The sequence below is a fragment of the Euprymna scolopes genome, chromosome 44 (assembly GCF_053919585.1).
Source record: "Euprymna scolopes isolate OS-2025 chromosome 44, ASM5391958v1, whole genome shotgun sequence".
Classification (NCBI taxonomy): Eukaryota; Metazoa; Mollusca; class Cephalopoda; order Sepiida; family Sepiolidae; genus Euprymna; species Euprymna scolopes.
Genome location: NC_136525.1, coordinates 20099855 through 20122159, shown reverse-complemented (window position 1 = coordinate 20122159; position 22305 = coordinate 20099855). Strand labels below are relative to the sequence as shown.

General features: G+C 34.3%; 1 protein-coding gene across 2 annotated transcripts in view; it reads right to left on the bottom strand.

The window, feature by feature from the left end:
* LOC145268723 (SUN domain-containing ossification factor-like) overlaps window positions 1-22305 on the bottom strand; it is a 210590-nt gene that overhangs the window by 16075 nt on the left and 172210 nt on the right. For both annotated transcript variants that reach the window (XM_080124278.1, XM_080124279.1), the window contains 5 exons: window positions 20313-20480; window positions 19347-19422; window positions 13741-13829; window positions 5868-7197; window positions 1670-1781 (listed from right to left, as the gene is read on the bottom strand). In XM_080124278.1, coding sequence (XP_079980404.1) covers window positions 1670-1781; window positions 5868-7197; window positions 13741-13829; window positions 19347-19422; window positions 20313-20480 — 1775 coding nt within the window. The remainder of the gene's footprint in view (window positions 1-1669; window positions 1782-5867; window positions 7198-13740; window positions 13830-19346; window positions 19423-20312; window positions 20481-22305) is intronic.

Below are 22305 nucleotides of genomic sequence, written 5' to 3'. Positions count from 1 at the left end.
TCACTTTAAATCCATAGTCATAAACCTAAATGTGACAAGCATAGTGGATAATTTGTTATTAATTACATAATCTAATATATAAATTTCACTTGTCTGTTTAAATGTATGTATGTATGTTTGTATGTATGTATGTTTGTATGTCTGCCTAAAACTTTCGACAGAGGCGACAGATTTTCACGAGATTGGTATCGTTTTTCAGACGAAAAATATTTAAAAATTGGCTAAAAACATTAATTCCTTCACCCTCAACTGGGCACTTTTCTACAGAGAGGGGGGGGGGTCGCTTTTTTTGCCAATATTTTTAAAAGTCATCCCCTCTTCTTTGATTGACTAGCCTTAATTTATAATATAAAAGGTCTGTATGTCTTCATATTTTTAAATTATCTCCTCCAAAACTAAAAGATGTAGAGCAGAGCTAAGGGGCCTCAAATGATTGGATTTTTTACAGACCATTCTTTTACGGGTCATTAACCCGTTAAAATAGTTTTTAAGGAGTCAAAAATGGGTCAAAATGTAAAAAAAATCCCCCCCCCCCAAAAAAAAATCGTTAAACATTTTGTACATTCATCTTTGTTCAATTTTAATTTTTAATTAAATGTGTCACATTGATAGAGTGGTAAGGTCACCAGCTTTAGCTGGTTAAAAAATTTAAGCCGGTTAATTTCTCAATTTTCTCAAAAAATAAATAATAAATAAATTTAATGCTACAGTTTTGGTTTCAATTCTAGGTGATGGCACTTATATTTTTTTTTCTTTTTTACTTTTGAAATCACAGCTATGATAATATATACGAAATCTGGACAAATTAAAATATCATATTTAAGCATATTTTATGCCCAGGCAAAACTTCTGCAGAATGAGATTCAAAACCCATGCATTTCTGTTGAAAACATTATGTACTTACTTATGTCAAAATTAGCATAAATTTAAAAAGAATTATGTAAAAAGATCTAATAGAAGAATAATTACAATAAAAATGAATTTATTGAGTATTATCATATGCTTTAATGTGAAACAGTTCTTTGCGACCAATTCTGTATAAACAAACCGATTTCAGGTTACCAAATCGACTTTTTTAATAATCTATAAATATAAAAGCGAAAACATATGTATGTTTGTATGTGTGTTCGCTTTTTCTGTATGTCTACAAAAGGCTTTTTTCAGAGAAGCGGTTGCTTGCTTCACAACTTTTTAAAACTTTTTATATCACATATCTCACAGTTAACAATGAAGCTCGCCTGTCTATTTAATTTGCTCGATTTCGGGAAGATAAATATTCCACATTTGTTGCTCGCCGCATGTCGGTTAGTCTTTTTCCTATAACATCTTGGAGAAATACTATCCCGCAGTCAAACTTGACCTCATTAACTCATTAAAACGGGCACCTGCCAAATCCAAGTAATTAAATAAATTCAAATGTGTTTCCGTTAGCATCTCGCGGTGGGGCAATGGTTAACGTCGCACGTTTTTTTTTCCACACTTTAATTTACAACTTTGCCTCAACGGTTCGGGTTCGATCCTCATACTTACTTTTTTCCACACACACACACACACCTCCAAACACCCGGGCAACGCCGGGTACCACTCGCTAGTGAATAAATAAATGCATAATTTTTTTTTTTTTATTACCATGGGATGGGGGGGGGAAAAAAAACCAGAATATATTTACCGTTTCCTCTGTCTTTTTCGTTGCATTCCGAAGTCGAGCAACAGTTCGGTTGAGAAAGCTCATCATTTCTTCTGATTGTTTGCGATATCTTTGACTCAATTCATCCAGAAATCTAAAAACATAAAAATAATGCGGTGCTTATACAGAATAATGGAATTTGAAACGTATTTCAGGTGAAAACATTATGTACTTACATATGTCAAAATTAGTATAAATTAAAAAAAAAAAAAAAATAAAAAAAAATAATCCAATAGAAGATGTGCTAGCTAATTTTTACAAAAACTCATACATACTCCTGGTCCGATATTTTGTATTTTAAAACGGCAGATTTTATAACGGTGCCTTCAATAAGTTTCCAGACATTTTTTTGTATGAGCATTTTTATTGATAGTGCATGCATGAAACTCTTGTCCTCCTCAAAGTAATCTCCTCTGGCTGTAATGCACTTCTTGTACTGTTCCGACAACTTCTGAAACGCCCCATGGAAGTCCTCTTGTGTGAGCGCGCAAATGACCTTCGTCACAGCCTCTTTCATTTCCTCAATTGTCTCATACGGACTGCCTCTAATGTTTTCCTTACGGAATAGCCAAAAGTCAAGAGAGCAAGGTCTTGACTATAGGGAGAGTGAGGAACCCGTCTTGATGCCCATCTGGGTCATGACTGACAATGGTTTTCTTTTTGATCTTCTCTGAACACACTTGGGACAAACTTTGTGCAAACCAGTGCTCATATTTAAGCATGTCACTCGAGCAAGCCAGAATTCTTACATTAAGAACAGGAAGTAACAGATTTTAGGATGAATCAGCATTTTTTTTTTTTTTTTTTTTTTTTTAATTTCTACTAAAAATCTTTGTAAAAGAAAAAAAAAACAAAAAAACAAACAATAAAATGAATAAAATTAAAAATAAAATAAAATAAAATACCCCCCCCTCCCCGACGGATGGAATGAAATTTGCAGGAATTAAATCACTCTGCTATTATATAATTAGATTGACTGTCATGCTTTTTTTTTTCCACTAAAAATCTTTGTAAAAAAAAAAAAAAAAAAAAAAAAATGGTACTTGTACAGTTTAATCAAGACATCAAAAAGTGAAAATAGCGAAAAAAAAAAAGGTTATATTGTACGTATCCGTTATGGAACAAAGTTCTCAAAAAAAAAAAAAAAAAAAAAAGTTTTTTTTTTTTTTTACAGCGAAAAAAAAAAAAACAATTTGTTATGATACCGAGCAAAAGGTTCGATTTTTAGAAAGAAAAGCTAATATGAGGAGAGAGTGTTGGCGCTTTAAATTGTGTTCGAAAAATTCAAAGATGGCTGACTTCAATGAGCTGTCATAAACGTGTTTTTCCGCTGTAAAAAAAAACTGCTTGATCAAATTAAGTGAAATTTTTTTCCGGAGATCTTCAGCACAAAACGTATACATACAATATAAACTATTACCAAAATAAAATAAACTGATGGGTTCCGAGATTTGGAGGAATTAAATAATTTGTTGATATATTTAGTTTTTATTTTTAGTAAACATTTCCTATTTAAAAAAATAAAAAAAAGCTGTGTGTGCGTGGTCCCCCTCTGATGCTGCATGTGAGATGACGCCACAAAAAATAGTGAAGAAATGATCAATGCTTTCACATTTTCGCCAAGTTTCAGAAAAATCTAATGGATGGGGCAAAAGTTATGAGGTAAAAAGTGTCATTTTCTTTAGTAATATGAAAAAAGAGCTCCAAAAAGGAATTTTTTTTTTTTAGCCCTAAGGGTCCCAGAGGGATGCAAACCAGAATTTTGTCACCCATACTGAATTTATATTAAGAACAATAGCTTCCACATTTTGGCCAAGTTTCAGGAAAATCTAATAGATGGATCAAACGCTATGGGGCAAAAAGTGTTGTTTTTTTTGCCATTTTGGAGCATTTTTGATGCTGGGGTCACCAAATCCCAGTGTACCTATTTACTATGCCTCCCCACGGGACAGAGTTAGACACCAGGGTCGTTCCAAATCCCAGTATAAATGGATAACGGTGCAGTTTCAGGCCTTAACACATGTATATTTAAGTTGCCCACCATGAAAAAACACTATATAGTCAGACATATCAAGTTTTTGTTGAGAAATATGAAAAAAAAAAAGAGCCACAAAAGGGACGATTTTAGTACAAAGTCCCCGGGGAAGCGAACCAGAATTTTGCCAAAGTCACCCATACTGGATTTATATGAAGAACAATGGGCTCCACATTTTGGCCAAGTTTCAGAAAAATCTGATACATGGATCAAAAGTTATGGAAGGCAAAACATTATTTTGGGCCATTTTGGAGCATTTTTGACTTCTTTTGAGCCCATAGAGACGTAACGAGAATTTTTGCCAAAAAAATATTTTTACTGTGCACATTTATTTAATGAAATACAATTTGTGGCAAAATTTCAGGAAAAACGAATGGATGGTTATCTGGCAATCATCTGGACTAACGGACGGACGCCACTGAAAACATAGGTCCCTCTAAGATAAATCGGGGGACCAAAAAAAAAGGTATTATGATTTTAAAAAATTAAGCAATTTATTTTTTTCTTTTAACCAAACTTTTGTTTGGCTCATTTTTTCTTGAATATTTCTCTTAAGTGTGGGGGGAAAAAAAGGGTGCTTTTTAAAATAAATATATGGTTTTAATCAAAAACAACAGTACTTACTCGTTATGTCGAAAACAGTAATATATCCAAAAATTATGAAAGTTTGAGTAGAACAACTGCTATTGTATTTTTAGTAAAATCTATCGTTATAGGCTTGTAGTGGAATAAGATGACTGATCTCAGAATAATACAACCAAAATATGAGTTACAATATGTACAAGTAATATATTTATTTAAATGAACAAGGTAAAAAACAACAAGAGTGTATGCGTGTGTGTGGGTGTACATGCATAAGCATGTTTTTTAACTTGTAATATTTGTTCTATGTTCGTTGTCTATTCATAGGTTCGTTAATGCATACTTGTGTCATTTTACCTTAAAACGAAGGTTACGCCTGTCAAGGTGCCTGGAATGTATTTGTCTTCATCGACGATTCAAGCGAAAAGAGAAAGATAGATAGAAAATAAAAGTGGATAGAGAAGGCGAAACAGGAAGTAGAGACGCCACCTGCCGGATAAATCGAAAATCACGACAAGGGCAAATAACCGGTGCATATTGAGTAACGTTTGAATGCACGTGACATACCTATCCGCATATCAGTCTGAGAAGCCCATATCGATAGGCTACAAATGTTGGAAGCCATTACAATGGCGAAAAGGGAGATAAATATGTCCTCTGTATTCGCAATCTTTATGGTGTTTACATCTAGGGAAAACGCAATTTCCTTAATTTTCTATAAAAATTACTCAACTATAAATAATTTTCTACTCTATGAATTTTTGGATATACTACTATTTTCGATAGGACAATTAAGTAAAGACTGTTGTTTTGCCTAAAATCACATATTTTAAACAAATTAATCTGTAGACTATCTTGAGCACCCACCCAAAAAATTGCCTTTTTTTTTTTTTTTTTTTTTTTTTTACAAAGATTAAAAAAAAATAAATAAAAACAAACAAAAAATAAAATCAAATAACAAAAAGCAAATAACAAAAAACAAACTAAAAAACAAACAAAAAACAACAATAAAATAAACGAATTATAAAAATAAAGAAAAAACAATTAGTAAAATCAATTTCAACATCATTTAAATACGAAATGCAAAAAAGTTGAAATATTGGTTTTTGTCCAGAATTCTCTCTATATTAAAAAAAACAAAACAAAGAAAATTGTATGATACACGTACCTATGACAAAACGAATACATCATATTCCAAAAATCACATAAATTGATCAAGTAATTTCAATTTTAAATAAGAAAATCAAATTTTGTAAGTAACTGAAGAGCAGACGTCTTTGTCCATCATTTTGAAAAAAATAAATAAATAAAAATAAAAAATTAATGGGAGATAATTCAAACTTGCGAAATTTATGTTGTAATGCCTACAAATTCCCATTAATCACTCACTTAAAAATGATTTTCTTTATAAAATAAAACTACTTGATCAATTTATGCGATTTTTGGAATGTGATATTTTGGTTTTGTCACAGGTATATACATCATACAGATTTTTTATTTTTATTTTTGCTTTTAAGTGTAGGGGGAATTTTGGACAATAATTCGAAATGTTTTTTCCCTTACCTGCTGCTGAGGGACACATTAAACTCAAGAGCTTTAATTCGATTATTGAGTCGCATGATTGCCGATTCCCTTTTAACTGCTGGGGGCAAACCAACCCGAACAAGAGTGTAGAGTGGTCGTCCTTTGGAATCGGGTGCAACATCCTTCTCGGGGTCTGGCTGGGACACTTTTGTGTCCTGTTTTAATACTTGTGCCGCAACACTCACAGACTCGGGTGGAGTAACCTTTGACGGTGACTCCGATACTCGTGTAGGTTCAATGTTTGCAGCACCTGGTTCCATGTGTTCCCCATCGGCCTGCGGGAGGCTGGCCGTAGTGATAATATTGCTTTCTGGTGGAGCTTCATCTTCTTTGATATCAGATTTGATCGACGAGGCAACCTGTTTGCCCTGGCTGTCAGGTAGAAGAGACGATGTAGGGGTTAGGTTATGAGACAACGTATCAACGGAAGGTCTATCAGATGCCATGGCGTGTTTGAGGGGAAGCTCCTTTATAGACGTTGAGCTTGGTTCGATGTAGATCGTGCCTGCGGGTGTGCGGAAGTCAATGTTCGTCTCACTGTTGCTGCTGCTAGCGCTACTGCTGACTGACGAAGCAAGCTGAGATGATTCTATCGATGCTGAAGACCCGTCACTAAATTGGGTCGTTAGATTAGCCTTTATTTCTTCGCTGGTGGCAAGCGTTGCTGACACTGTTACCGATTTGCCTTTCTCTGATGATTCCAAAGTGACATATACTTCCTTCTCGTCTGCTATGTTTGCCGTCTCACTCGGAGTAGTGCGATGAACGTCTGAGCTTGGTTCGAGGCTGGTCACCTCATTTTGGGTGAGATCAGAAACAGATTTGTCAAGGATGGGTAGAGTAGCATCAGGTTCAAGAGAATCTGACGTCAGGGTAACAACAGCCTCCATCTCTTTGACAACTGACCAAGATGAAGACGAAGAAGAAGATGCAGATGAGGAGGCTGCTATTATTGTAATCGTATTCCTTGTAGAGGCTCCTGGCTTACTAAGAGAATCAGATGCCTCTTGAAGTTTCTTAAAATATATATCCGATATAATTCTAAGGAATTGGCATTTCGATGTGTGCGAAGGTCGCATCAAACATTTCGGCAGGGGAGCGAGCTGCTTGAGAGGGGGCTTTTTAAATGGGGTTTTCTTCTTGCGGAGGGAGCAATACATGCAAGCGGAAGCGTGCGCAGTAAAGAGCGGCAATTGCTCATCGCATCCGATAAGTTGGACGATTGGTTCTTCTTCGGACGAAACTGGAACTTGTTCATAATCTTCTAGCTTGGTCACCAAGTTCTCATCGGGGTACTCTACCGTGGCATCTAAAAAGCAAAACAATGGAGTTAAAAAATTTGGTGCAAATCCAGAATTCAATCTCATTAACCAACGACAGACCGAAGACGTCATATTCCAAAAATCACTTAAATTGATCAAGTAGTTTGATTTTTTTACTGAGAAAATCAAATTTTATGAGTAAGAAAAAGAGACTATCTTGCAGCGGCATCTTAAAAAAACAAAAAAACAAAAACAAAAAAAACCCAGATAACTACACAATAATTTAAACGTGTAGGATCAGCCTTGTAATGATAACGATTTCACATTGATCATTGAAAAATGATTTTATTAATAAAAAACTACTTGATCAATTTTCGTGATTTTTGGAAGATGACATTTTTGTTCTGTGACAAGTACATATACCGTAAAGATTTTTCTGTATTTTTGCTTTTTTTAATTAAAATTTCTTTTTTACATTTAACTGAAGCTGGTTTACTATCTAGAGAATTGCTGGAGTAATGAATAAAAATGGAAAAGAAAAATTCAACTTTTTCAAATGTTAGAATGCATATCAAATTAGCAATAGATATGAAAAAAAAAAAAAAAAAAAATGATATTTAAAGATTAAAAAAAAAAAAAAAAAAATGCCTTTGCATTTCTTATATATAAAACAAGTGAAGCATGCATGGTCCCCCGTGAGTGCACAGTGAACGAGGCATAAAAAATGACTAAGTTCAGCATTGCCCCCCCCCCCTTTAGCCCCAAAAGTCCCCAAAGCCTTAACATATTTAAATTTCAGTTCAGCACCATGCAAAACTGCTAAATAGCCATACACAGAAAATTTTGGACAAATGTTAAAATAGTCCCAAAAATGGAGTGTTTTTATTAGCCCTAAAAGAGCCCCTGGGGCACATCCAAGAGTTATCACAAAGTATAGACAAACAAAATTATATAGAAATCAGTTACTTACAACTTTTCATAAAGTTTTATAAAAATCTATGGCATCAATGTTTTTTAATAAGTATAAAATGTCAATTTTAGCCATTTTAACCTGAAAGAAACCCCTAAAGGGGCAACCAGAGTTTTCCTGAAAAATCCATTCTGTTACTTTTTTACTCATATCATGTTTAATGTTTGTGCAAAATTTCAAAAAATACCAAGGCGTAGTTATTGAGAAAAGTGTGGACAGGCGAACAGACAAAGGTCAGTTTGTCAGGGGACCAAAAAAAAAAATCATTAAATAAATATTTACTTATCCACATACATATAAATTTCATCCTAACGAAAGCTTCATTATGGCAGTAACAGTTCAAACCCCGAATACATATGTTTGCGTTGGGACGATTAATCGGAATTGGAAATCAGAAATAAATCAGAACTTTTTTGGAGTATCAGAATTGGAAATATTTCTGTCTATTTTCCAATGCCTAAAACGATTCCTTTAATTTTTTTTTTTTTTATTTGATTCTGTTTGAAACAAAATCTTTCACTGCTGGTAATAAAATACATATTTATTAGTATTTATTAGCTTCTCCACGAAAGCAAAATGTGACACAAGGTCGTTTTTAATGTGGGGTTAAACCAGCTCCCCTGAAAAGAAATGAGCAAATTAGGCACAAGGTAATTTTTTAATGTGGAGAGGGGGGGGGGGGAAGGAGACCAGCTCCCGAGAGGTGGGAAATGGAAGCTGGATAGTGAGAGCCTGCTGGTATATAGGGTTGCCCCTACATGAACCAGAAGATTGCCACAAGGGCAATGGTCTTTGATTGCAGCATCTGCCGGATCAGATACTACACTTTGATCTTGGCCCGAAGGCCACAGGGGCACAATAATAATTGTAGTAGAGTGTACAGGGTTTCCCCTCCATTGACAGAGACAAATTACCTTAAGAGTAGCATCAGAACAGATACTATACTTTATCTTGTATATATAGTTTATTCAGATTTAAAAAGTTACAATCAATTTTTTAACAATTAAAAGTAAAATTTCACAAACAAACAAACTTAGGCATAAGGCCCTACAAGAGGTTTGGGAAGGGGGAAGGTGAAGGTTCTTTGTAACTATGGTAATTTGAAACTTTGGAGTCTTACTCTTGACTGGCAACATTTACCACAATACAACATTCACTCTATGGGGTTAAACCTACTCATTTCCCAGCATTTAAATAAAAATATATACTTTTGTGATTTGTTTGTGTGTGTGTGTGTGTGTGTGTGTGTGTGTGTGTGTGTGTGCACGAAAGAGTTCAATTCATTGAGGAAGAGTCTTTAAATTTGGTATGTAAATATGTACAAAAAAGGTTGGGGGGGGGGGGCTAAATAAAATGTTTGTGAAGGTAGACTACACTTTGATCTTGGCCCTAAAACTGCCAGTAAAGCTAAAATTTATAGATTACCCCACCCCCAGTATGTTCTTACATTTGAGAAAATATGTTCACATTTAATGTTTTTTCTTGTTTTACTGTAATTTTGAAAAAAAAAAAAAAAAAGAAAAAAGAAAAAACCAACTCTATTTAAATATTTAGAGATTTATAAATTATCGGAATTGGTAATTGTATCGGAATCATCCCATCACTATAATATGTACTAGCAGGCCACCTGGCCTTGCCCGGTTGTAAAATATGCTTGAATATGATATTTTAATTTATGAGGATTATCATTATACTCTATTGATTATTATATTGTACCCAATATATGGCAGCAATTTCAAAATGGGTGCCATCAAATCAAAACATTTAGCGCTCCAGTTTTATTTGTCACCATCTGACCTAACAGCACATAGAAATCAAAACAATGAACGAACATTACCGTATACATACATATTTGCGCATTCTTAGAGAAGCTCTTTAAGTTGACTTATGCCCGCCAAATTCCAATTTTTTTTCAACTGTGATCCATTAGCAGCTATTTTTACCAGCTAAAAACCAAATCAATTTTGTTCCAAATCCCCTATATATCAAGTTTCAAGACAGCTGACCAAAAAATGAGGAGTTTGGTAGAGACAAAGTCACTTTTATATGGCTGTGTGCTTGAAAATTTTCATCCTAAATGCTATGCAATTATGCACAATGTAAAAATATGCATAAAGAGAACTGAGTGCAATAGATAAATAAAACCAATCATCCAATAAGAAACAATAAAAAAAAAATAAACAATCAACAAAAGTTTCCATTTTATTTATTGCGGACTATTATCCCCATCTTTTCTTAGTTGTTTCACGTTTTGGCTAACTATTCCCCTGGCCTTCGTCAGGTGGTAACGGCGACGGATAGGAACTCTGAATCTCCTGACTGCAATTACTGCCTTCCATAGTTGTTGTCATCTCACCACGTTTTGGCCAAGTAAGCCTCTGGCTGGCTTTGGGCAGGTTTGAAACCACTATCTTCAGACAATTCTCACCTGGAACCATAGAGATCCAACGTGTCTATCAACTGCGCCATGGGCCTCGAAGAATAGTTGGCCGAAACGTCGTGAAACAACTAAGAGATGAGGATAATAGTCCACAATAAATAAAATTGATAAATAATACTCATCTCAATGAATTCGAATTGAATAATATAACGAAAGGAATATGTAAATTAGTAACACATTATGGAGTTGCTCGCATACCTATGACTGAGTATATTAAGTTTGTTTTAATAATTTTTAAACAGAAAATGTAGGCTTTTAATATCAATGTTAGTGTGACAAAAAAAAAAAAAAACAAACTTTATATGTGTATCAATATGTTGAATAATATTCTAGGCAACGCCGGAATTATTGCTAGTTGTGAACACACGCATATGGAGCTGGATGCACACACGCAAATATTGTTGACAACTCTTCAAACCAAGAAACGTCATCAAAAGTCGTAACAATTGCAAGAAAAGTGCAGAAGCTTTGAAATGAACATTCTTCAACTGACAAGTTTTGAAAACAGTCATATTGAAATTTGGCCTTGGATGAATTTGATAAGGGCCAGTGGAATGCGGCATGGAAAAACAAAATTCCTAAATTGTAAATAAAAACAAATGCCTGCCAAGGAAGAAGTAAGTTAGAGAGGTCACCGAGACGACCAGTTATTTTGTGTCACCCACAACATTCCACCACACCCCATCTCTCTCTCTCTCCATAGTAGATAGAGAAAGAATTGAACAGAAAATAAATTATATTATTTAATTGGAATTCATTATTCTATCATCCTCATCTTTTATTAGTTGTTTCATGACGTTTCGACAACTATTCCTCTGGCCTTTGTCAGGTGGTAACCGCGACAAGATAGGAACTCTGAATCTCCCAATTGCATTCACTGCCTTCCGTAAATGTTGTCTCACCACGTTTCCAGGTGAGAATTGTCTGAAGATAGCAGCTTCAATCCTACCCAAAGCCGGCCAGAGGCTTACTTGGCCAAAACATGGTGAGACGACAACAACTACGGATGGAAGTAATTGCAGTGAATGCAGTCAGGAAATTCAGAGTTCCTATCCGTCGCGGTTACCACCTGACAAAGACCAGAGGAATAGTTGGCCGAAACGTTGTGAAACAACTAAGAAAGGATGAGGATAATAGTCTGCAATAAAATAAAAATTATGATAAATTGTCATTTCTTTGTATAAACTTACATCAAGTGTTTTTTTTGTGAAACAACTAATTGTCTTATATACATTCGTCAAGAATTTGAAACTCTATTTAACAGATTAAATAGACGACATGATTAAAAACTAAAGAACTACAGCATGACATAAAAAATACAGATATATATTAGAAGATTACCCGTCTCAGAACGGATAAAATGAAACTCCACCGAAACCTAAGTTTTGAACAACTTTCATGTACCCTAACAAAAATTAAAATAAAGATATTAGGTGTAAGTACTAAACCAAATCTTTAGAATACTTATTCTGTTAAAAATCCATTTTTTGACTATAGAAGACGTCTCAAATCGAAATGAGGGGTTTTAAGAAATCGAAACACAGAAAATCTTGCTTAATTGGTGTCAAATGATTATGGAGGGAATCTAATGCAAATCTGAAATATTTTTAGGGGGGAAAAATACATAGAAATTCAGAGAAGAAAAAGGTTTTGTGTTCTAGCAATCTAACAGAATGTGACCATGCATATAGCAGCAGCAGCAGCTGTATGCAAATGACAGAGTCATGTGTGAGGTGTCATCACAAAAAGGAAGAAGGAAAGAAAAATATTATTAAAAAAAAAAAAAAAAAGTGGCCAAGAAGGACAGAGAGACGCGTTACACATGTGGCAGAGAGCGACAAGAAAAGAGGTGTCCTAAACATGGCTGGACAAAAAGTGGCACGTGTTCAACATGGCAGAGTCGTGTTAAGACTTGAACGAGGCATTATTCTGGAAAGTACCTGTAAATAAATATCTGTCGTTTAACTGTAAAAAAAAAAAAAAAAAAAGGGAGGGGGACGAATTCTTTCCTGGGTTTCCTTGTCACTGTCTGCATACAACTGTCAATGACATCGTGTAACAGAACGCGGATATGCGTAAGGCAGCAGCTGCATGCAAATGACCAAACTATGTGACATCACAGCAAGGAAGAAAACGATTATAAAAAAAGAAAAACGTGGCTGAAAAGGACAGATAGAAACGTGTTACAAATGTGGTCAAGAATGACAGGAATAGAGGTGTTCTAAGCACGACTGAACAAAGACAGCATACGTGTTCGACAGAGCAGAGTCTTGTTAAGTACAATGAAGTATGGAAAGACTTTTGAATAAGAGACAAGGTGTTATTCCAGAAAATATTTGTAAATAAATGTCTGTTTCCTTGTTTTTGTTTCCCTGCATACAACGAGTGGGTCTTGACTACATTACAGCAAAACGAGTTTTTTGCTGTGGATATTTTATGAGGGGGGGGGGTCAGGGATTGGCGCTCAGACAAGCACATACTATGAAAATAATATAGTAGAGAGAGGATAGCAACATCTTTTCTGCGTGAAAGCAGCTGCAGAAACAAGAGATCATCATCCCACTAGATTGTGAAATCAATTTTTTTTGGGAGTTGATCATTTATGCTTAAAAGACAGTAAAAATAAAAATTTTAAAAGGGAGTTAGTAGAATCATAAACCTAAGTTTGAGTTACCAATCAGATTAGAGTAAGCCCTTTTTTTTTTTTAAAGTTATGACCCCTCCCCTAAAAAAATTGGCGGCCATGATGAAAACTGTGTGCTTAAGAGTATGCAGGGAGATAGGAAAGCAAATTTTATTGTATTTGGTAACAGTTATTGGTATTTAATTGCTTCCCCTCGAGAGCAATATGTGACAAGATTGTTTTTAATGTGGGAGCAAACCAGCGCCTCAAAAAGGGGCACTCTGGCAAACATAAAAATTGCCTGAGTATAGAAGGACAAATTAACTTCAGTGTAGCATCAGAACAGATACTATGCTCTGATCTTAGCCTGAGGGCCAGGATCTACTTTTTTGGTAACAGTTATTTGTCTGTTTTTTTTTTTACCTTCTCCTTTTTTTGTTGTTAACTATAATCCACCTTTGCTATCATACTGCATCTGACAACATTTGTGGGCCGAGTCACCCGTATAGATAAGGAAGAGATGGATGTTTTTTTTTTTTGTTTGTTTGTTTACTTACTGGTCATTAGTTTGATGCTACCTTGGGGTTCTTCTGGTTGCATTGGAAGTGTTGTGATTGGAGTCGCTGTTGCAACTGTACGCTGGTCACTATAATAAAGACAAAGAGAGAGAGAGAGAAACAATAACAATAAATATTAAGGTGTGGTTACTTATATAAAAAGATTTGTTGATTTATTTTTTTTTTATTAGCGATTCTGTACTATTTTCTTTCTTTCTGCTCCCTGGGCGCTTATTATAAGAAAGGAGTTATCTGCCCTTTGTTTACATTTATTTCTGCCCCACATTTTTTAGGATGTATTATCTTGTTTGTTTTTTCATTAAATATTATTACGTGCATAAAAGTCAACTATATATATATAAAATAAAAATTACAATTAAATTTACCAAAATGATCCAAGATGGTAAAATTAAAAGTATATTATAAATATTAAAGAATTAATGTTTATAAAATTATCTCAGCCAGATAAAACCAAATAGGAAATAGAGCTTATAATATGAGCAAACAGTTAATAAAATATGTTAAAAAACACTTTGAAATGAGTTAAAAACATTTAATCTGAGAAGGAAACACTAGATAAACAGAGTTTTGAAGAAATACTTTCCTTCTCATCAGAGGGTAGGAATTAGCAGAATGCGGGACCGGATTTTGCATGCAAAAGTATTTGATGAAACAACAAGTAAGTCAAAGATCTTACTTGAAAACAAAAAAAGTGAAGCAGAGGGAATATGGTGAAGAAAAAGGTGATTACACATGAATGGATAGTCTGGTGGAAGATAAAAAATTATTGGAATCTTTTCTTTTTTCCTTGTACACATTTTTGTGAATTATTCCATGGCTTTCTGCCTTTGGATTATTATGGACCATCTTCTTTCAATTACGGGATTTCCCTGGATTTTACTTGTACAAATGGGAATTCTTTTAACTTTCTTGAAGTTTTACATTTGAATTTTACCGTCACTGGTTTTTTTATCTTCCACCAGACTATCCATTTATCTAGTGTTTCCTTTTCAGACTAAATGTTTTTAATTCATCTCAAAGTGTTTTTTTAACATATTTTATTAACTGTTTTCTCATATATATATATATATATATATATATATATATATATATATATATATATATATATATAGATAGATAGAGAGAGAGAGGTGTATGTATATAAAAAAGTTAAAATTTTGCAAATTAGGATTTTACACTATTTATTATTCGAAACAAGATATAAAAATTAAAAATGATTATTTCCTTATACCATAGGGTTTCAAAGAGTGGCTCTTATCAGAGGAAATAGTAAAATAGCTATAATTTTGCTGATTAGCACAGTTTAAAAACTTCAAAATATGAGAGAAGTAATGTTTTCATCTGGTTAGAATTGTCCTATAAATATTGTTAGAGAATGGATAGAGAGAGAGAGAGAGAGAGGGAAGAGTGTGAATTATAGTGTAGACATGTTAACCGGAAGTCAAGATCAGCTGATTGGATTGCGTGTGATTCATGTGATCAGGTTAGCTGAATCGAGATTTGGTTGAGACTTGGACGAGAGCGGACGGCTTTGCCGTTGTCTCCTTAGCTTTGCAGGGGGGGGGGGACACAAACGCTGACGTGGTAGAAATAAGACCTAGAAAAAGAAACAACACAGGCCAAATTCACTTTCCAATCTTCTGCGATCAAACTGGAAGGTGAATAAAAAACTATAGAACCAATTTCTTGTCTTGGAGTGAAATAAATCTTTGTCCCCAAAAACAGGTATCAAGTCTCCCTCCCAGACGAGAATTTCCAGATGGACCAACAAAATGGCAGAAGGTATGTTCAAATGACATGTCACACACATATTCACACTTAAAAGCATATGAACATATGTAATAGAAAGACCACTAGACGAACACACACACAACGACATTAACTCTGATAAGATAATCAAACACTCAATCTTTTATAAATAGACACGTTTTAATATATCATCTCCATTCCAATTTCAACCAATATACAACAATATTAGTGTTACTATTTATATATTCTCTTTAAATTTTCAAAATTTTTCATATTGTACGTTGAATTTATGAAAATATATATATGTGTGTGTGTGTGTGTGTAGGAATTAAAAAAAATACATATTTTTCAACCAGGATTCAATATTTCAATTTTCAAATTTCACTACAATCACGAAGAAGAACTGAATTACTTAAGATTTCAGTCTTGACTGATGGAACAAGGACAATCTACTCCTAGGAATAAATAAAGGTTTTGTTTGAAAGTTCATTCAGACTGCTGAGCTCGACATGACACATCTGATGAAGGTCAAAAGTCACACTGGCCGAAACGTATTGAGAATAACATTCAAGATGAGAAAAGTAGTCCAAATAAACCGATTAATCAATCCCCATCTAAAAAAAAAAAAAAAAAAAAAAAATTCTGAATCAGGTCAACACTATGACCTGAATTATGATGTAGAGGATTTAAAAAATACTAGACTACCCGTGACCCGTTGGGTAAGTATGTTATATTAGTTATGGAATTCATGTATGAGCGTGACACTTGCGACGTAAAGAAAAAATATATTTTTTTTTACATAACAGAAACATTTCTATGAAAGTATATTAAAATGAAAAAAGAATGTAGATAGATTTCTATGAGTCGTTCGGTTTATTATAATTGATTATTTTTGAAAAAAAAAAAAAATTTACAGTTACTGAATTATAAGTGGTTGGCCATACTTATAAGTGAATGTGCACTGAACAGATACCATAATACTTGTAGTTAAATTCAAATTTTGATATATCTGGGTTTTTTTTTACACCGTTCATTTCTGTATTACGTTTATTTTAAACACCACTCTTCCCATGTTAAATAATAATTTCAAAATAATAACGTTAATATAATTAATAACCAAATAATAAAAAAACGTTGCCCGGGCGTTTAAAGGTGTAAAAGATAAAAAAACTAGTTTTGGTCAGGAGGCGGGATTGAACCCAGAAGCCTTGACGTGGAGGTGGAAACAAAAGCCAACTACTTAACCGTCTTGACCACGAGTGAGAGTAATTGGTTAGCGCGTTAAGTTAAGGCTTATAAAGCGAGCGAAAGAGGTTTGATTGACAGGAAGACGCTAAATGAGGTCATCGCGGGATCGTTACAATGATGTGGCAGTATTTTTAGTTTTCGCTTCCCCCGGATGATGGTGGGAAGGGGGGAAAGCAGCTCCCCATTGTCCAAATCGAATAGCAATTGTCTGATATAAGGAGAAACTCCACATTGATCAAAAGCTGATTGCTTTCTGGATGTTTCGGCGCGAAAGTCGAGAACACGACCCGTTTGAATTTAGTTTCACTGTATTTATACTACAAAGCAGGACAAACGGGACAGAGCGAAATAGCGCGAATCTCATAAAAGTCAACGTAAATATATCTAGAGGCGACGCACGTTCCCAAATCGTAGATATTATTATCTAGCGAGTATATAAACAGTTCTAAGCGATAGTACCCCCCCTCCCGGGACAGTCGGCGAAAAAAGCCTTTTCGAGACATACAAAAAATGCGTGCGCATTTGCCTTTTATATATATATAGAGTAGCGAGGGGTAGGGGGAAAGCAGCTCCCCATTTAAAGGGGATTGTCCAAATCGAATAGCAGTTGTCTGATATAAGGAGAAACTCCACATTGATCAAAAGCTGATTGCTTTCTGGACGTTTCGGCACAAAAGCCGAGAACATTGTTGTGTTTGAATTGGTTTCGCTTTTTATACGAAAAAACTGAAATAGCAATAATTTTGTAAAAGTCGCTGTAAATAAATCTAGCCGTGACCCGCATTCCCAAATCATAGATATTATTATCTAGGGAGTATATAAACAGTTCTAAGCGATAGTAACACCCCCCGGGACTGTCGGCGAAAAAAAGCCTTTTCAAGATATACAAAAAATGCGCGTGCGCATTTGCCTTATATATATATATATATATATATATAGAGTAGCGAGGGGTATCCGGCATTGCCCGGATGTTTGGAGGTATTTGCGGTTTTGGGTAAATCAAAACTCGGAGTGGGGTGGGTTAGAGGCGTTAAAATAAAAAAAAGTTTTGGTAGGTGAGTATGAGGATCGAACCCGAACCCTTGAGGCAAAGTTGGAAATTAAAGTGTGAAGAAGAAAAGAAAAAACATGCGACGTTAACCACTGGGCCACCGCGACATACTAACGAAAACACGTTTGAATTTAATTACTTAGAATTGACAGGTGCACGTTTTAATGACTTAATGAGGTCAACTTTGACTGCGGGGTAGTATTTTATTTAACGCAGGAACGCTTTTTTTATTTTTATTTTCCCAAGATGTTGAGGGGCGGGGCTCCCCTTGTCCAATTTGAATAGCAATTGTCTGATATAAGGAAAATATTTCCACATTGATCAAATCTGATTGCTTTTGGACATTTCCAGTGATCGCGACCAGAAAAATACCGCTAGAATTAGTGTCGCTTTTATTATATGAAAAAGCCAAATCTACATGCGGCAAGCGAAAAATGTTGAATATTTATCTTTTCAAAGTCGAGCAAATTAAATAGACAGGCGACCTCCGTTGTTAACTCTGAGATATTATGATTTATATGTGATATAAAAAGTCTTAAGATGTGAGCTGACTGACTGCTTCTCGGAAAAAAGCCTTTCTTGGACATACACAAAAAGCGAACATACATACACACATTTTCGCTTTTATATATATATATAGACTAGCGGGAGGTACCTGGCGTTGCCCGGGTGTTTTTGGGTGTGTGTGTGGTCGGGCGAGGGTGGGGGGTGGTTAACGAAAACCTAAGAATAAGCGAAGTAAAAAAAAAAACAGAAAAAGGAACGTTAAAAATCTGAAAAACACAGGAAAAATGGCTTAAATAAACCCTGCTTCAATATTAACATTTAAAAAATCGAAAAAAGAAATAAAAGACATCTCACCCCACAATTCGAACCCAAAACGTTTAGATAATGAGGCAGTGCTCTAAGCAACTGAGCTAAGACGACGTTGACGGAATTGTGTCGCTTTTTCAAATATTTAAACTAAATCAGGTTCTGACGTCATTTGCGCATGCGTAGAACCGAACGCGTCATGAGAGGACGGTTTAAAATAACAAATCAAAAAAATGATTTTAAAAGTTGAGATGAAATTTTGGTGTAAGTCTCAGTTCAACCTTAAAAAAAAAACCCCCAAAAAACAGAAAAATCTTTATGCATGCACCTGTCACGGAATGAAGATGTTATATTCCAAAAAATCATGTAAATTGATCAAATAGTTTTATCAAATTTTATGCAAAAACAAGATGTTTTGATTTGCCATGTTTAATAAAGTTAAAAAACTCAATTTGAACTACCGAGATCAAAATCAGTTATAAATTACTACTAAAATCGCTAAAAAAGATTTTTTGTATATATAAAAAAAAAAAAACTACTTGATCAATGTATACGAGTTTTGGAACATGACATTTTCGTCCTGTGATATGTATATATAAAGATTTTTCTGTATTTTTTGTTTTTTAATTAGGTTATTCTGAATTGCACCAAAATGTTCACTTAAAAGAGATGCAAAAAAAAAAAAAAAAAAAAAAAAAAAAAAAAAAAAAAGTCATTTACAAACCTTGCCTCAGGAATACAGGGTGAACTAGTAGCAGTCATCGTGGCATTTTTCTGGGTTATATTTTTACAATCATCTCCTGGGAAAAAAAACAAAAAATCAATAAAAAAATTTTAAGCTTAATATTAATAAAAAGCACAAAACGCCTTCACATAAGTGTGTGTGTGTGTGTGTATATTCCTCATGTCAGTGTAAGTCAGATTTAGTTTTCTGTAACACGCATGAAAAAATTGAAATGGTTTAAAATATTTCAATAATAGCATACGTAGAAAGAGCTTGATGAGTAAAGAAAGAATCTTTAAAAATTTTTTAAATCCAATTAAAATTAAGTAAATTATGATTATTTTTGTGCTTCAGACGTTTGGATATTAAGTGTTAATCTACAATAATACCAAAGATATAATGCAATATATCCATTTTTAAACAGTTCTAAATTTAGATTTCAGTTTCTTGTACATAAAATGCATTACAATTCAGTTTTTAGTTCGAACTTTTCTTTTACTGAATACATGGCATTTTTAAGAAAGTGCAGCATATTTATGTGCATTTACTGCAGATTATTTGGAAACCATTAATTTCTGTATATTTTCAGTAGCATATTCTGATTCTTTACACAAAAATACACATATATGGCAAATTTCATTGCTTAATCTTGTGTTTTAACAAAGATATAACATTTTTACTGAAAAAGTAGTGTAAAAATTGTGACAAAATATATGGTCTTAAGACCATATATTTTATCACAATTTTTAATTTTTTGAGGCTGAAGGCAGCTACATTGAATAGATGTCAGCTCTACTACATAATTGATTTTTTTCAATAAAAGTTTTAAAATAAAGCTGTAGAGTTGTTTTCTTTAGGGCAACAACTTTATCTTTCCAACCTGTTTATATAAGATAGAAAGAGGAAATAGGATTCTGAGAATTGGAAAGTTTTTTTCCCAGCAACAAAATTCATGAATTTTTTTACCTTTACAGGCGATGGTAACATTTGGTAGGTGAACAGCTGCATTCGACTCATTAGTTGGAGTTGTTATATTTTGTTCTTTAACCATTTTGACGCCAGTCTGTGCCCCATCCTTCCCTGCCTGTTCATTAGTTGTGGTAAGCACATGTTTCACCAAGCGTAACACAGTATCTATTAGGGAAAAAGAAAATACAAATTGTTACAAGGACAATGATATCAATAAATAAATAAATAAATATATATATATATTTATATATATATATTTGAGTTACATTCCAAAAAAAGAAAAAAAAATAAATAAAAAAAATTGAAAAAAAAAAATCAATCATTAATTATGATTTTTGTTTATTTTTTTTGATAAATTATTTTACTTAAAAGCAAATACATATATTTTTCCATAGATGCCTAGATGTCTTATACATGTTTCGTTTTGCTGATGAAAAATATAGTCCACTGTACCACCATACAACTCATCAGAAACAAACATATCATTAAAAATCGCCACAAATAGATGAAATATGATGGAAGGAGAATACTTAAGGTGAGGAGGATGGAAATTCAAAAACTTGAAAACACACACACATACATACATACATACATACTATATAAGCCAGGCTAAAATGTCTGACAATTCCCTAGGGGGATGAAACATGATGCCTCTGTGTAGCACAATTGCCATCTATTCAGTAATTGAACACTGTTTAAATACTGAAAAATGGATACATAATATATATTATATCTCCTTATATAGATGGATACCTAACACATTAGATTCATCACATCCCCCACATCCCCTGTCGGATTAAAAATCCAAACACACACACACACACACCATGCTTGCATGCCTTCTTGCTTCCAGCTAACACCGCTGGCTACTCTCACGGTAGAAAAGGGAGCAGCTATGCATAAGTCTTCCCTGCCAGTACATAGCTTCTCCATCATCAAGACTCCTACAGTGCCTCCACGTTGGCCATACACGGTAACGGGGTGCCTTGTGGCCCTAGGCTAAACCTGTAGGAAATCTGAGTAGTAGGGGACCCCAGAGATAGTGCGTTATGGTCCACAGATGTGTGGACACACCCTGGCACACTACCAACCCCTACCCCACTGTCTTGTGGGTGCTCTTGGTTGGGCAAAGACTAGGGGAAACAACCCCAAAATCAAACACCACTGCTTTGTGGGCCTTATCACAGCAAAAGGCTAAGAGATGGGAATTCTGGCTTCAAATCCTACTGTTGCCTTGCAGTTTTTCTTTAAAAGGCTATGGGAACCTCACCCAGAAAGAAAAGGTATAGTAGCAGACACAATAGGGCAACTGTCTACCTCACTGAGATTACTTTCGGCCAGAAGCTGCAGGCTTCTCTGCTGCCAGTCATCGCGGGTTCGCTCCACTGGAAATGAGCATTGGAGGTTCAGAGGGTGTTTATCTGATGCGCAACAGATACTACACCTAAACTGCACAAGCAAGTTAGGAGCCAAGGTGGAAAGTCCTGTTCCGAAGAATAAAGCACTGAGGCTCCGACTAGTCATCGTCAAGACTGACGGACTGCATGATGATAGATGGATACATGAAATATATATATATATATATATATATATATATATATATATATAGGTTTATCATGTACAAAATTATCTTTTTTTGATAACATCAAATGGAAATCACATCTGACGAGTTGGTAAGGAAGGAGATTTTTATGAAAACATAAAATCATAAAATTACCTTTCTATTAACGAAACGGCTTTAATGGAGAGATCCAGGATGAAATAAGCAAGAGTTATAAAAAAGGAAAAAAATGTAAGTCTTTTAATTTCAACAAAGTTTTGCAATATATATATATATGTATATATATACTCGGGTTTTTTTTATTCAAAAGTAATGGACTAATGAATTCAACGAGGTTGTTAGATAGTGCTCAATAAAAAGAGCTGATAATACTTGTTTATTGTTATATAAACATGCTCACATCCCGCTGCTACAAATAGCCACTTGTTT